We start from the raw sequence: 15,475 nt of genomic DNA, 5'->3' as shown, positions 1-15,475 counted from the left end.
TGTTTCGTTTTATATCCCCAAACGAATTAGTGTTTCAAGTAAATATCAAATTGCAGACGTGTATTATGCACAGAAATCTAAATAAGACCAAAAATAAGTTCATTTTCAAGCATGTCTCAACTACGTTAAGATATTCAACACAAATCCGTAACTCCAGAGTTTAAATATGAGCATCAAAATATTTTCAACTCATTGTAGCATCAATAATACCTTTGTAATACCAAATTAAGCAAAAAGTAGAAAAGGACTTCAATTATGGTGAAGCTACTGGGCATGATACATCAAGTCATGCTATAAAACTCACAAGTAATTAAGAAAAATTCCACTTAATTTGGACGCCATCAGACCTTAAACAGTTAACATATAGACAGTTTGGCACTTGAAGTCTGAGGAAAGGGCACTACCTATGCAGTCCAAGTATTTGTTTCAAAATTGATTTGAGGAATAGTCATGTGTACCCACATATTCAAAAAGAGACGCTACACTCTCCAATACACAAGGTAGTATGAAATTGGAGAGAAGGAATACTCTCCAATACACAAGGTAGTTCACTGCAATCACATGTATTGGTACCTATGTACATAATTATGTTAATGAATCGAATGTATAACAAGAATACTTTCAGCAATGTAGAATCTGGCAACATCTTCAGAAAGAATATCCTCTCTCATCAGCAAGGTCATGATGTCCACACCAGCTAAATATTCCATGATAAGGTACAAAAAATTTGAATCTTGGAAAGAATAAAAAAGTTTCACTATACACTGACTGTCAACCTCTACAAGCAAATTCCTCTCAAAGCGAACATGCTCAACCTGGAATGGAGTGAAAAAATTAGCAAGGACACAGGTACTCATGCTTGGTATACATTTTTAGAATATGGAAGTCAAGAATTTTATCATCTTTTTCCCTTCTTCCATGCATATAGCTATTGCATTCAGAATTTTCATTTGGCCAATCAAATACATAAATTTTCCCTATTACTATATCAATTTTGTAACTACTATTCTCTTCTTATAACCTTGGCTTTTGCATTTATGTTTGGATAATTTTCTTTCACAATTAAGAGTCATGAACGTGGCTCTTAAAATCTTAATAACTCCTAATATTAACCCAGCTGCAATTATGAGGTAGATACCATAAAATCTAGAAGGAAAACAACCAAATATGTTTACTGTGTTTTAAATTAGCAAGGTCTCACCTGTCCCTGCCTGAGCATATCTGACTTCCTTAATTTCTTCAAGGCAAATATTTCTCCTATATTTTCAGTACGACACGATCTAACCTGCATACCAACAAGCATGCTTGAACTTTTAGTATCAAAGCAATGTATAAACAAGTGATCCATTGAAATGTAGAGAGAGAGAGAGAGAGAGAGAGAGAGAGAGAGAGAGAGACCCTGTAATAGTCAACATCTGCATCAATTTCTTCTAGTTGGAATGACATTGCTCAACAAGATAACTATAACTTCATCTTTTACAGGCTACAGAGAAGTAAATGTGAGGAAATTTTTAGAAAATTTTGGAACCATGAACAGAATCAAGAGTTTCTACCGAGCAATCACTTGGATTGACAACTTGAAGCATGTCAGCTAAGAGATCCAGAACATCGCACATAGACTCTATGCTTGACAAACTATAACCACAAAAATAATCCAAAGTCAAACTATAAGCTAACCAAAAAAGATAAAGTAAAACGTATCAGATATAGAACACAAGATTTAGGAATATTGTGTAAAAATTTCAAAGGTAATATTAACCTTAAATTTTCCATTTCTGCAGCCATGGCTGCATCAAGCCTAGTAGAGGAATTACTTGGCATTCCATAACCAGGCTGTTGATGTCATGGTGTTGGATGCATCATAGGCAGTGTAAATATAGGAGCAGTATCTAATGAACACTTGGGAAAGCCCACACTCGAACACTAATACATGCAGAATCACAGATAACATGTAATAATCAACGTGGCTGCAAAGTGGCTTATGCCAAGTTAGGCAATAAACAGCATTCATAGAACATTATGCAATTAATGCGGTATTGCTGAAAAGAAGTCATTTGTCAGCTTCATTAGAGTGCCTTCAAGGCCTGCTATAGTCTACAATGTAACATCATGCTTACATTGTTTTCTCATTTTTATTTTTTTTAATTGTCCTTTATACATAAACTATACAACTTGCTCTTTCTTAATTTAATAAATTGTTATCCCACAAATCCAGTTTATCTTTAATAAATTCTATTATTTTTGAGTTGAGGGTGTATTAGAAAAAATTCTGAAGGAAATATGACAAAACTGAAGCAACACAATTCAGCATATAAAATAGCTATCACCAAAATAAAATTCAGATAATAAAAGCATTCAAAGGCTAATGGAATCAAGCAATAATAGAAGCTTTATAAACCAACATATAAGCCCATAGATTCCTAAGCAAACAGTCAGCTGTAATGCAAAATTTGACTTATCCTTAAGTCCTCATACCCCCAGTAATACTGGGAATATTTTCCTCCAGGGCCACTTGCCAAGAGTCAAACAACAATAGTATTTTGTCTCTAACATGCATATCAGTCTGCAAAAAGAGTTGAAACAACTCCATTGGACTGAATCCTAAGTGACAACTTAAGCATGCATCCATCCAAAAAGCAAATAAAACTTGAGATACTTTACAGGTAGGGAAAGGAAGGTCCAAAAAAGAACTAAGATTTAAAAAAAGAGAAGAAAATGAAACAAAACCAACCTCAATTAAATGACTTCTGAGGGCTTCAGGTTTCGTGGGTCATATCTTTGTTAATCCTGAAAATAGGTCACGTTAAGCATTTTGAAGGCGCATACTTAAAGAGTACATAAACTTCCATAGTCTTAGTAGTGCAATTGCACAGCATTATTAAAAAGACTTTCTAACTACCCAGCATTCAACTATTTGAATGTGATCACTATTAGAGACAACAAACTTGCAATTTGTACATACTCTATGGCTCATGCCACAGGCAATGCTGTTTTCATCATTGATAGATCATATACGGACCCATGAAAGATTCTAAGTTGTAATTTAACAGGAGCACCCTAATGAAGACACCCTACTTTCTTATTCAAATATGCAATATCACGAGCAGAGGATATCGACTCAAACAAAATCTTCTTACAATGAACTCACAGGCATGCGAATAACAGAAATCCAATTGAAGCCAAAATATTAGCACGTTGTGTCATACTTTCAGAAATGGCTAGTACAGCCCCAATAAAATTAAAAAAAAAAAAACCACACATGCAGAGTTATAACGTAAGGGAAACTAAAATGTTTATCAACACTCAGACTCATAGTCCCTTGCAAACGAAGAAGAGGAATAAACTTGAAGCAAAAGGGGTGGAAAAGAAACACCAAACCACCAGTTTTTCAAAAAAATCCTCTGAATAAGCAAAAAATACAACCAGCCAAGGGGGAAAATCACTAAATCACCAGTTCTTCATACCCTAGAATTTGAAGATATTTTGAAACACCAAACCAAAACATCACAAAAAAACAAAGGCATATTTAGATGCAGAGAAACAAGAAGAGAAGAGAAAAGAAAAATCCCTTGAAAAATAAAAAAAAAATACAACCAGCCAAGATACCAAAAAACCACTAAATGACCAGCTATTAAGCCCTAGAATTTCAAGATACAACATCACAAAAAAGCAAAGACATCTTCGCATATAGACAGTGAAATAAAAAAAACCAATAATATCGAAATACTGCTTGATATTGATATTTCACCTGCAAAAACAAAAAAAAAAGAGGAGCAAAAATTTAAAAATAAAAATGAAGGCGAGGGAGTGGAGATCCTGGGAAGGGCAACGATGAACCTGAAATTGAGAGAGGCGGAGGAGGAATCTCAGGGCTGGTGGGAGAAGGGAAACTTGTGATGGTGGGTGTAGGACGAGTTGATAGAGGACAGGGAGACGATATAGTGGCAGAGGAAGAGAGAACGAAGAGAGTATGAGGAGATGAAGGGCGAGGGGGCTGAGATCTAGGGAGGAAGGGCAAATGCCGATGACGGCGAGGATCTTGCGGTGGGATTCGAAGTCCTAGAATCCCAGAGCTGATGGGAGAAGGAGAACTTGTGATGTTAGGTGTAGAAGGAGCTTATAGAGGTGAGGGAGACAATGTGGTTTGGTGTAGAATGAGCTTTGTACCAGAAGTCCTAGAATTGGCAGAACGGAATACCACACCGCAACAAAGCTTTGTACCAGTTTGGAGAGCACGCGGATAAGTGACAGAGCAACATATTGTTGTGGAAAGAAGAGAAAGAGAAAAGAGGAAAAAGAATGACAGAAGAAAGAGAGAGAGAGCAGCTGCAAAGAGAAGCAGCGGGAAGAGAGAATGCAGCAGTAGCACATGGGATACTGGCAGCGAGGCCAGGTGGGAAGCTAACGCGCAAGGCGCGAAGGACTGAATGCTTCTAATCCACGTGCCGGGCACGTGAGAGGACGACGAAAGTTTTGGCTGAATTCTGTTGGGACGTTATCTACTTATGTTGAAAAAGAGTTTTTTATTACACTAAAAATTTTTAATCCCACTAGTTCGGGTTGCGAATTCCATGCATTTCTATTAGTATAACAACTTCTGCAAACTAATAAAATTTTTTCCTTCTATTACAATGTGTTGAGTACTGGAGTCTTTCTCGGTATAAATCTGCATTTACAATGTGATAGTACACCATGTTTTTGTTTCACCGGGCATAAATTTGTTCCTGAGCAGTTCAGTAAACCTGTTCACTTGAACAGGCATCTCCTTGTGAGTTCGCACATTCAGAAAATCCGAAACCAAAATCATACGCAGAGCCCATTTCGGGCAAAAGGCCACCGGACTGCAGACACCGGATTTTAACAATTTTTGGATGGATGATTCTCGGGCATTTGTTCTTTGCTTTATTTCCTTTTCCACTAATTTTAGCAGTCCTAAACTTTATAAGCGAGACAAGGTCTTAGCAATATCAACATGCAAATTCCACAGTATCTAGAATTCTACAAACTGTTCAGTAAGATCTCGCCATTATCATCGAAAAATCATCAGCCATTGTATCTGAGTTCCAAAACCGCTCCTGTTTCCAATACCCCAACAAGAAACAGTGATGCATACCACAGAATTTATGCGCCTGAAGCTGAGTAGTGAATTTCAACCCACCAGACATCAGATCTTTCGCAAATTCCATCCCCAACATTCATTGTCGTCAATTATTCACTCTCTAATATTCTCTTCACCACTTTTCTTATTTTCATCGGCTAACACATCAGCCGGAATGTCTTTAACTGCCGTTGCAGAATCCGTCAAGCTGGCAGCTATTGCAGCTTTGAAATCTTCATCATCTTCATCCAACGACAACCCTCCACCACCATACTGCATATAAGAATCAGAAAATTGCCGAATTTGACTACTTCCAGGAGCCGTCCTCTGTGTAGAGTTGCAAGACTTTGTAATTCTCTCAGCATCTTCAGGGGACAACCACTGCCCGTACCCATTAGAAGATTCAGAGGATGCTATAGGGCACTCCTTTGGAAAATTACCTCTTACGAGGAAAATGCTCCAACCTGAACCCCTCAGAGAAATCAGATAGGCAGAAAGGTAAAACTTGGATAGGTGCTCAGGTGCTGCATAAAGACTATCAAAGTTATACCATTCTCCATTTACTTTCCTGATACAGAACCAATGATTTTGTAAATGACAGATAAACGCATTTTCAAGCTCTGGGTCAATTTGTGCAGGTTCAGCAACAGGACTGTTAAGAGGTATAACTTGCAAATCCCATACCTCCAAAGCCTTTTCCAGGACCTGCAAGCATAAACTCTATTAGATCAAGAAAGAAGCTAACCACCTCTTCAACAAACAAAGAGAGGAGAAACTAAGGGGGAAAAGAAAGAATAACCCAGAAAAATGGTTAGTGCATTGACAGAATAAATTTCAGGATGGATCAGATATATTTTCAGATTATGGAAGAGAGAGAACAATGTACTGACCAAAATACACTTCCGTGATGAGAGCATTACATATATACATTGTATATAGTTCTACAAGGAGAAGAGAAATAGCTGAATGTGAATGGCAACCAGTAAACAGAGCCCCAAACAAGTTAAATGGCATGTACACATTTCTCTGAATAACGCTTTTTCATGCATTAAAGCCCAGCCTATAGGAGGAAATGATTTCCAACACCGGCTAGAGTAAGCAAAAGCTAACAAAGACCAAATTTACTAGTATGGCGTTGATCACGCATTACCCATTAATCAATGATACTGGGCAAACCAGGAAAGGCAAATCGTAAGGATCAGAAAAACCGGGAATAATGTTAGAAGCAAAACATATAAAATGCAACTGCAAGATATTCATCAACAAAGACTAAAGCTACAGGAAGTCAAAATCTGAGACATAAAAGCAAGAAACAAAAAGGACTAATAACAGTGTCAAACAGGTCGTACTTTTCAACCACAATAACACCAAATGACGGATTTTACCCACTTAGGGTTTCTGGCCAAAATACTAACATTATTTCAGGTATCCAGTGAATGACACGAGTAAGGTCCTCCATGTTTTCCTAAACACTGAACACACATGTTTCACGTGCAGGACCATCCAAAACCAAACACAACTAAACTACATCCTAAGGATGACTGACATCAGGCCAAAATGATGCTTTGGAGGCAAAGAAAAGTAATTCCCTTGATAGTTAAACACAAGAGAGATGTGATGATATCAGTGTCTTATCTATCAAGTTCTCCAACTTCAGAGCATTACATGTAATCTAGAGTCTCAATTAAATGTGAACGGAGGATCATTCAATACCATTAACTTGCAGTAGCAACTTAGATGATATCTACATCTACAGCTTATGGAAAGGAAGCCACCCTCCTAAAGGGGAGGGGGAGCAGCTTGAAGACCAAATTCCATTACCTGAGTCTTGGTTCCAGAAAAGCCTGCCAAAGTTATCATGGGACTACTTTAACTTATTCAATTTCTCCTTTGAAATGAAACATTTTCTCTCTCACTTAGAGCTGACAATCCTCTATCAGCTCCATCAACAAAAATTCCTATGCAACTCATTCCAGATATCAAAAACTGATTGAATTACTTTCCATTTTTGAACTAAGTTCATTATAAATTCTTATTCTCGGTTTTCCAATAAAAATGATTGTGCATATTTTACTCTGTTCAGTAGCTGATACAAGTATATCACAATCACAATTAAATGACATCACTTCATATCATTTTTTCAGTTAGCACATATTGTGCCCGTGCTAATACAAATGGACAAGGAGCAATGTAGAAATCAAAACCCAGTAAGGTAAACATAAATCCAAAAAATCCAATCAAAAACCAAATGTTATGAATCCTCAAGCTTAATCATTTGCATGGAAGATTCTTATATACTATATGGGTCCATCTAACACACCTGTAATAATATAAAATATTCTTTACACTGCATACAAAAGATTCTTACACTATTGTGTTTAGCTTCCTGCTACACGTACGATACGAACTTTCAACACTCGTATTCTCAAATACCTACATATGCTCATCAAAAGCATTTTTACACTAGGATAGACAGTATATAGTTGATCTGTGTAACATGACAAGTTCTTTCATCGCATAGGAAATATGACAGCCATTAACTGTGTGACTACCATAGCATTCACCCCTTAGCGTTTAGACACAAAAGATGAAACATTCATTTTTCAGATTGAGGCAGTAAATATCATGCTATGTGAAACTATCAGCTGACTACTTAAAGTTTTAACGGCAATTACATATAAACACAATATAATTTCATTCTGCATGTTGTGACATACAATCCAATAAAGCATTTTCCATCTGAATCATTTATTCGTAAACAAATGTGTGACAATTTTTCATTTTTGTGTTGCATCCCAGGAAAGTTTCTTAGATAATAGTTTACAAACTCATAAACATTCAATGCTAGTCAATGTATGAGGCGCCGTAAGCTTGAAAAAATATAAACATTTCGCTGCAGTCACACATTTCACATCATATCAACTTCTAAAAATCCTATCTTGGATGATCAACTCTCTTTTGCATTTAAACAATAAGCAATAAAAGGGAAACCATGAGCCATGTTCAATGTACACCTTCCTCTGTAGCAAATGTTATCTACCTGAACCTTACTCAATTGTCTCTGGAAATTTCAGAGAAAAACAAAGAACCAATACAGGATAAGAGCACAAAACAAGGAAGCACTTGTTTCTAGGACCTACACCCTATGTGCTTTGGCTAGTAGTCAAGGCTTGTTTGGCAGCACAACAGTTAATTTTGGAACCAAAAATTGAATCTTTAAGTGCATTGATCATATGTTACCAATGAAACGAAAGACATGCATTCTTAACAGAGTCTTCAATAAGTTGAATTAAAACATTAAAGCAGAAATTAAGAAGTACATTTAAATCTTCAACTTCATAAACAACAGAAAAAGAAGAAAAAAAGAAGTCAATTAAAACCAGAAAGCAACCCAAAAATTCATATATGCACAACAAAATCTCGCCTTAATTATTCAAGCCCAATCCTACAACCATCAGCTCTCCAAGAACATCTTGGGCCCAACTACTGGAATCCGCAATGCCGTGAAAAGCAATCCCATGGAAGTATTTCAGCACTAAAAATTCACGAATAAGCCAAATTTCTCCTTCAAAGAAACTTAAAAAGATTTTGTCCTTACAGAATCTAGTGAGAGACATAGTAAGTGTTCCTTTCAATGGACAAATGTTGAAGGCAAACCTGTATGCTAAAATCGCCGTCGAGGGAGACGTTGTGGGACTCGTCGGGGTCGGGGAGGAAATCACCGCCGGCTTGCAGCATCATCTGACGCTCCCGGCGGTCGAGATCGGAAGCAAGGGCCGCCAAATCGAATTCCGAGAAGAATGGGCCCTGCAACACTGTATTCACGCAATGCATCGCGCACAGCTTCGACTCTTGTACTTCATGATACAACATCCCTCCATTACTGGCTCCTTCCATTCTCTTGCAAACCTCTTTGCCTCTCTCTTTCTGTATCAAGAATCAATCAATTAAGTTAAGAAAGCAAGAAAACCTAATACGCAAATATGATAGTGCTAAAAGTTTCTCTTCTTTTTCTTCTCTTTCCTGTCTCCGTCTCGGTCTCCTTCTCTGCGGGTATGATAAACTTGATTGATGTCGAGAGTTATGTTCAGTTTCTTTGAGTGGGGAGTAAGTTTCTCTCTCTGTCTCTCTTTCTCCTTCTTCTCTCTCTTTTGATTTTCATCTTTTTAGGACGATCGAGCGAGGGGGTGGATTATAAAGTGTGTTTGGATGGCCATTATTTGGCCAAAAATTATTTATTTATATCACAAATATTTTATCTTTTCAGTCACATTTTTAACCTCACATATATCACATGATAAAAAGTGTTACATTAATTATTTTAAATAATCTCCTATTTAAACACTATAATTATCAATGTATTCAGATAGTAGATTATTTGAAATAATTTTTTTAAAAAAATTACTGTAGCACTTTCTTGATTTTGGTGTGAATTTGTTGATGATATAAATAAATAAATTTTTACAAATAATATGCCATCCAAACAGATCCTAACGTCCAATCATACTATAGTGTAATTTTAGCATCCAAAATATCAATTACACTATAATTATTTTTTTTATATTTTTATAAGATTATATGGAACCCCTTGATAATGATATAAGCAACAAATCAATTCACAAATGATTTGAATTACAATTCCAACTCAGTATTACAAATAGAAAAACACAAGAGATGCGAGAAGAAACTCATATAAACTATTGCTGTACTTATTCATCCCATTTATATTTATTTGTCTTATATTTTTTTAGGTGCTATAATACTTATTTTATCTGCACTGCATGAGTTTTTTTTTTTTTTTTTTAATGCTGCATCAGCTTAATGATAAGCACTAGTGTTAAGGGCACACCCAATGTGTATGTAATTTGGAAATAATTAAAATGAATCAATTTTGTAGAAATTTTGTTTGCTACATATAAAAAATTTATATAAAAATTTTCATGAAAGAACTTTCTATTATATGATCGTAGTAATTTGGTAGTTACAATAATTAGGGTGGTTATGAGTAGTTAGATTGACAAGATGTGATTAGGTGATTAAGGTAAAAATTAATTTTTATGAGTAAAATTAGAAGTTTAAAAGATGACAAAGAATGTTTACACCAACTACCATTGCTAAAAACTTATATATTGTATAGATACCAAAGAATTATGCATACCTTCACAGAGTCGCATTGCAAAACATTGTCATGAATCTTCAATCTTTTCCTAGGGTGAAAAGTTACATTTGAGTTATGTTTGGACAAGAGATTATTAAAAAAAAAAATTGAATTAATAGTACTTTTTATGATGGGATATATGTAGAATTAAAAAAGTAGTTAAAAATAATTAAAAAAATTAAAAAATCTATTCATGATACAATTAATTCTATTTTGTAAATAATACCATATCCAAACAAAATTTTGTCTGCACTAAAAATTTTGTCTGTACCGTGTGGCACTTTTGGCTGGCCTTATTATAGCCGTGATTAGACGCAAAAGAAGCAGATATCATATATTCCTGCCTTGAGAGAGAGAGAAGGCGTCATCAAGAAACTTGAAAGGCCAGCTTAAGTGTTGCATTTCTTTTCCCTCGGGTACAAAATATGCATTGCTGCGTCACTGCTAAACACGATCTCAAACAAGTAGATCGTAATGGTTCTTACCACTGTACAGAAGCCTCACAACTTTCCGAGGTTCTTTTTTTCTTGAATCTTTATAAAACTGAGCTCCATACTCTGCAATTGGAATGAAACCATAGCCCCGTCCACCATGCTGCATTTTTTTTTTTTCAACGGACGATATGAGCTTTTTAGGACTTAAAATTGAACACGAAAAAGCTTAAAAAAAAAAAAACCATTCTAAACATGAATGACATATTACACAAGTCGAACTTCTTATAAGGTAACCTTTCCATTAAGCCATACCATTTGTCCAACTGGTGATCATCAAGAGCAAAAATGGGCCGTTCAGTCAAGATAGATCATCAGGAAACCTTAATTACTGGTAAAATATCTTTGATTCTTTTCTACTGGACAGTAAGTATCCCTAGGCAAGATGAGGTGATGAATTATTGCCATACGAAGCAGATATCCTTTCGAAATCTTGAGTCTGCTTCTCATCACCACCTTTGCTCTAGATCCATGATTACTTATCTCAATTAACATGCATGCTATGTCAAGTAGTTATGCGACTGAAGCACGTATGGAAAACAAAACCTCATTAAACACCTACTGGACACGGAAGAAGGGAATCACACTTAACAGGCATAGGGAAGAATTTAAGTTAACAACCTTTATGAAGCTCAGAGGAAAGTGATTGGAAATTAAACAGGAGGAAAAGTACCTCATGTTCTGGTATGTAGACAACAATTGGCTGGCAACACAGCTTTGACAACACCTACCATAGAGTAACGTCATTTAACTGGTAAGCAGAGCTGAACAAATGTGAGGTTTAAAACTCAAGTGCTGCATTGTGAGTTTGATAGGATAGTTGAAATACACTGTGCAGAAAAAATAGACATAAATAAAAAAGAACATAGATCACATTATTCTCCCAAAAAAGAAAGATAGAAAAAGAAAAAGAATCCTCCTATTCCTAAAAGCACGGGGCAACAACCACCTTCTTTTACTTCACAATTTGATTTTAACTGCAGGGTAAAATGCAATGTGAAAATTGTACAAGAGTTTTTCCTTTGACGGCTTCGGTCGTGATCCTCTTTTCAATGCTGAGGTCTTTTGTCCTTCTAGGCAACCCATTTGTCCTACTTAGTTGAACTTAAACAAAAACTACTAAGTTGAACTTCATCAATATATATATAATTTGAAGAAATTTTTTACGGCGTAAAGTAATCAAATTGACTGGACAGTGTTGAAATTGTCCATTGAGGAGTTTGTTTTTAAGTGATAGATTGAAACTATCTGCTTATTGCATAAATGACTGGATCAACCATTCAGATGATCAAGACAAAAAATGATCAACCGTTCAGGTGATCATGACTAAGATTTCTAAGCTCTGCATTGCAGAAGAAACCACCAGGCCCCAATAACAAACTCTTGCTTATGTTGGAGACATCAAAATTCACAATTTGCTATTGGCTCTACCAGTTAATAACGGGAAGTTAAGACTACAAAAGCATGCTGACCAATGGTAAGCCAGTTGAAAACAGATTAATGAAAACTACCCTTTTGAGGACAAGTAAGAGTTTACATACTAACCAGCAGCTCTGACTCTCCTCCCCAAAAATCCAATCTTCCAATTCGTTGGCAATAACTGAGAAAGGCAGTAAATGGGGTCTCCCAACCTCATTAGAAGAAAAGAATCAATTGATGCGCCTAAAACAGAAGAACAAGTGCACATGCATTAACAAACCAAAGGCCTCACCGCTTCAAAGACTCCTCAACAGTAATTGCAATCAACGCTTCTTCGTAATGAAGGCGTTCTTTATCATTATCACAAATTACCTCCTTGACAGCCATCCGCAATTCATCTGTTACAAGCACAGCCACCAATCCAAATATTGGCATGTAGTTAATGAGATTTAGATAAGGTGAACATAAAATTCTTTAGATGAGTAAGGAACCTAATCTGCAGATATTAGTCATAGTATTATATGCTCGAGGCAGACTAGAGTGTTTCACAAGTCTGGGATGAAATCAAATAATCGGAAGAAGAAAAGAAAATTATACAAAAACTGGATTCTTTCTTTTCTATGCTGCTTGTGAAGGATGGCAGTGTACTGAAGCAGCAACATGAGTATAACATGGGTATAACATCTGAATTCTTCCCAACATCCATCCAGACCTACCAGCATTTTCTTTCTCCTCACGGGGGCTAAGTGCTATACCTTTGTTGAAAGCCATTCCTTTTACCTGTTCCAAAATCATATAAAAGAAGTTAAACCAAAAACGAAGTACTATTGCAGACGAGCAGTTGACCACTTATAAACGAAGAAGAAGTTATCACAATTAACATCAATCAAAGGAATAAAAATGTCAAAAAATGACAAAGACAGCATAACGGGAAAGGGGAAGTACTAGTTCAACTAATGGAATGTAGGGGAATTTACTGATACCAGTGCACGAAACAGACAGCGTCCATCACCAGTGACTTTCTGAACTGAGTAACGCTCAACTTTCTTCAGTGCTGGAGACCCTCCACCGCTACTCAACGGTGAATATATACATCATATTCCGCAGATAGTTGTGAAAAATACATATACATGCGTGTATGTGTGTGTCTATATATATATATACGCTAAATAATACCAGAAAACTCGTCAATTAAGTCGTTTATATGCTCTGAGGTAGAGTAAAAGGTTAAGAATTCGATTAAATAACGTTTCTTTTATTGTTTTTTCTTTAAATAAGTCCAACACAAGAAACTTTTACAGTTAAAAAACAGTTCGCTAAGGAACAAATGATTAGAAAATAATTGGGAAAAAATGAACAAGAAAAGGAAGGAATAGTAAAAGACAGCCGGGAAAAAAATAAAGGGAAAGTGAGTTAGTAGTACAATGAAGGTCCTATTCTTGCGAAGAATCGATGGGAGGTGGCAGGGACAGAAATAGAGGCAAGTGGTGATTTGTGAGGCCGGTAACCGGTAACTGAAGGAACCGGAGAAGACGTGAGCTCAAACTCGGCGAGTCCATGTCTTAGAAGTACCAGAATTGCCTCTGTCAAAAACACAAAAACGCATAGTCAATTACTAGCGTTTAGGTAAAGACAGAGAGTGTTTCCAATTACTATTTCATGATTCAGCCCATTAACTGTACACTGCATAAACAAGACTAACTAATCTCCCTCGAGGAAAGAAAAGGCATAAAATTACCATTAGAGCGGCTTTTCGCCATGACCAGTACTGGGAGAAACCACCAAGGAAAAGAGAAGGAGCCAACTGGTCGATATTGGGGTCTGCTACTAGCTCTTCTAGTGGATATGCCAGGCTTATACTGCAGCGGTAACTGCAAGAAGACGCCTAAACGCTAGACAGTATTTATCAACAGTTTTGATTCAGAGTCATACCCATCAAATTTATTAATAGGCCTAATTTCAGCAGCCTCTCTTGAGGTTTCTAATAATTGCAATCACTTCTTTTTAAGATTTGAAAAATTCTGAAAACCTCTACTAAAAAAGTATGTATTAGTAACAACTGATGATATAAGCCCAAAAAAAAAAAATCAATGAATATCCAATATTTCCCCTTTCTAATATGTCAAACAAATAAAATGCTAAAAAGTGTACTAAACTATTATCCATTGTGTGAAAATTTCAAGTTAATTTTTTTTGTAGGAAAATTTAAGCAATGTTTTGAAAGCATTCTTTTTTGGTACTTTGAACATATTTTTTGGGTTAAGTAAATTTTGAAGATACTTATTTTAATAAATGCCTCCCTAAATGGTTGGTCGACTTTTTGTAAATCGATTAATAAATCTAGTTAGAAAAATTGAGGATGAAGTAGTTAGTATTAGATTAGATGACATTAGAGTTTTAAAATAAAGAAGTATTACCAAAAAAGAATTTTTATTTTTCTATTTTAAACTCATTTTCACTTAAATTTGATAGAGTTTGTGAAAACTATCGTAGTATTTTCATAGCATCAAGGAACGGAAGGGGAATTTTTCAAAACCTTATGGAAGTTGACCGCAATTGTTAAAACCTTAGGAATGATTTCTGAAATTATCCCTTGTTAATATTTAGCACCGTGGAAAAAAAAATATTTAGCACCGGATTCAATCCTCATGGGTTCCCAAAGATAATCCAGCCACGTGCCTTCGTGGATAATCCAACCATGTGCCTTCATGGATTTAAGTACCCAATAAATATTCATAGAAATCTCTTAATGTGTATTTTTTTAAATTTAAATAAATTAAGAACATATAAAGTTAAAAAATAACAGAAATGTAGCCTAGCTACTGGAGTATCATTTTCAAATAGTAGAATGCACAGTTAATAATGTTGCGTGCAAACAAAAAAAAATGAACTGAAAGCATGAAATATAATTACTACCTCTCATTCTTGTTGGAACAAAATAGAAAAAGTATTTAAACAGGGTCGATTTATTAAATCAAAAAGGCATTGCGATTTACTATGTCATTTCATAGGGGTGTCAATTTTCGACACGACCTGAAAACACGATACGAACTTAACACGAAATTAATGGGTTTGGGTCAGAATCGGGTCGAACCCCGATAAACCCGAAAAGAAAACAGGTCGATTTCAGGTAAACCCGTGGGTGACTCAATATGACCCGTTTACGAATTAAAAATAATTTAATAAATATAAAAATTATTTTATCTAACTAAACTAAGTTATTCTTTTTTTTCAAAGGCATTAATTACTTAACCCTAAATGAATTTATTTAACTTGTGTGAAGATGAAATTATTATATTTGGACAAATA

At 35.6% G+C, this 15,475-nt stretch overlaps 2 protein-coding genes across 11 annotated transcripts; both read right to left on the bottom strand.

Annotated features, from left to right (window-relative positions):
• Positions 1-501: 501 nt before the first annotated feature.
• On the bottom strand, positions 502-10,382 carry LOC113697194 (ataxin-3 homolog). Of its 8 annotated transcripts, XM_072054262.1 has the most exons (8): positions 8,756-9,304; positions 3,838-5,803; positions 2,732-2,787; positions 1,760-2,563; positions 1,554-1,635; positions 1,399-1,483; positions 1,202-1,285; positions 502-815 (listed from the first exon to the last, which is right to left on the bottom strand). In XM_072054262.1, exons 1-2 carry the CDS (start codon positions 8,993-8,995, stop codon positions 5,213-5,215), a joined length of 831 nt encoding a protein of 276 aa, XP_071910363.1. In that variant the 5' UTR covers positions 8,996-9,304; the 3' UTR covers positions 502-815; positions 1,202-1,285; positions 1,399-1,483; positions 1,554-1,635; positions 1,760-2,563; positions 2,732-2,787; positions 3,838-5,212. The 8 variants fall into 8 exon arrangements, with proteins under 8 accessions (XP_071910363.1, XP_071910361.1, XP_071910360.1 ...); XM_072054260.1 differs by adding an exon at positions 10,257-10,382 and having other exon boundaries at positions 1,399-2,563; positions 8,756-9,025; XM_072054259.1 differs by having other exon boundaries at positions 1,554-2,563.
• Positions 10,383-10,628: 246 nt separating this feature from the next.
• Positions 10,629-14,192, bottom strand: LOC113697195 (OVARIAN TUMOR DOMAIN-containing deubiquitinating enzyme 3). Of its 3 annotated transcripts, none has more exons than XM_072054264.1 (8): positions 13,905-14,192; positions 13,590-13,749; positions 13,144-13,237; positions 12,883-12,946; positions 12,459-12,564; positions 12,293-12,378; positions 11,421-11,474; positions 10,629-10,850 (listed from the first exon to the last, which is right to left on the bottom strand). In XM_072054264.1, the coding sequence occupies exons 1-7, from the start codon at positions 13,924-13,926 to the stop codon at positions 11,422-11,424; spliced, it is 585 nt and encodes a 194-aa protein (XP_071910365.1). In that variant the 5' UTR covers positions 13,927-14,192; the 3' UTR covers positions 10,629-10,850; position 11,421. The 3 variants fall into 3 exon arrangements, with proteins under 3 accessions (XP_071910365.1, XP_027072503.1, XP_027072505.1); XM_027216702.2 differs by having other exon boundaries at positions 12,293-12,347; positions 13,905-14,187; XM_027216704.2 differs by having other exon boundaries at positions 12,293-12,347; positions 13,150-13,237; positions 13,905-14,185.
• Positions 14,193-15,475: the final 1,283 nt, after the last annotated feature.

This window comes from Coffea arabica, chromosome 6e (genome assembly GCF_036785885.1).
Source record: "Coffea arabica cultivar ET-39 chromosome 6e, Coffea Arabica ET-39 HiFi, whole genome shotgun sequence".
NCBI classification, from domain to species: Eukaryota; Viridiplantae; Streptophyta; class Magnoliopsida; order Gentianales; family Rubiaceae; genus Coffea; species Coffea arabica.
The sequence above is the reverse complement of the archived record's forward strand: the minus strand, read 5'-3'. Positions and strand labels throughout refer to the sequence as shown.

What these genes read in the sequence shown, in the direction of transcription:
- LOC113697195 (XM_027216702.2), bottom strand. Translation starts at nt 13,926, where the DNA reads ATGGCGAAAAGCCGCTCTAATG. An exon ending in GAGGAGAGTCAGAGCTGCTG is followed by an intron (nt 11,475 to 12,292) that starts GTTAGTATGTAA and finishes ACTCTATGGTAG; the next exon opens with GTGTTGTCAAAGCTGTGTTG. An exon ending in TCTACATACCAGAACATGAG is followed by an intron (nt 10,851 to 11,420) that starts GTACTTTTCCTC and finishes AAAAAAATGCAG; the next exon opens with CATGGTGGACGGGGCTATGG.
- LOC113697194 (XM_072054260.1), bottom strand. Translation starts at nt 8,995, where the DNA reads ATGGAAGGAGCCAGTAATGGAGGGATGTTGTATCATGAAGTACAAGAG. An exon ending in ACGGCGATTTTAGCATACAG is followed by an intron (nt 5,804 to 8,755) that starts GTTTGCCTTCAA and finishes TTATGCTTGCAG; the next exon opens with GTCCTGGAAAAGGCTTTGGA.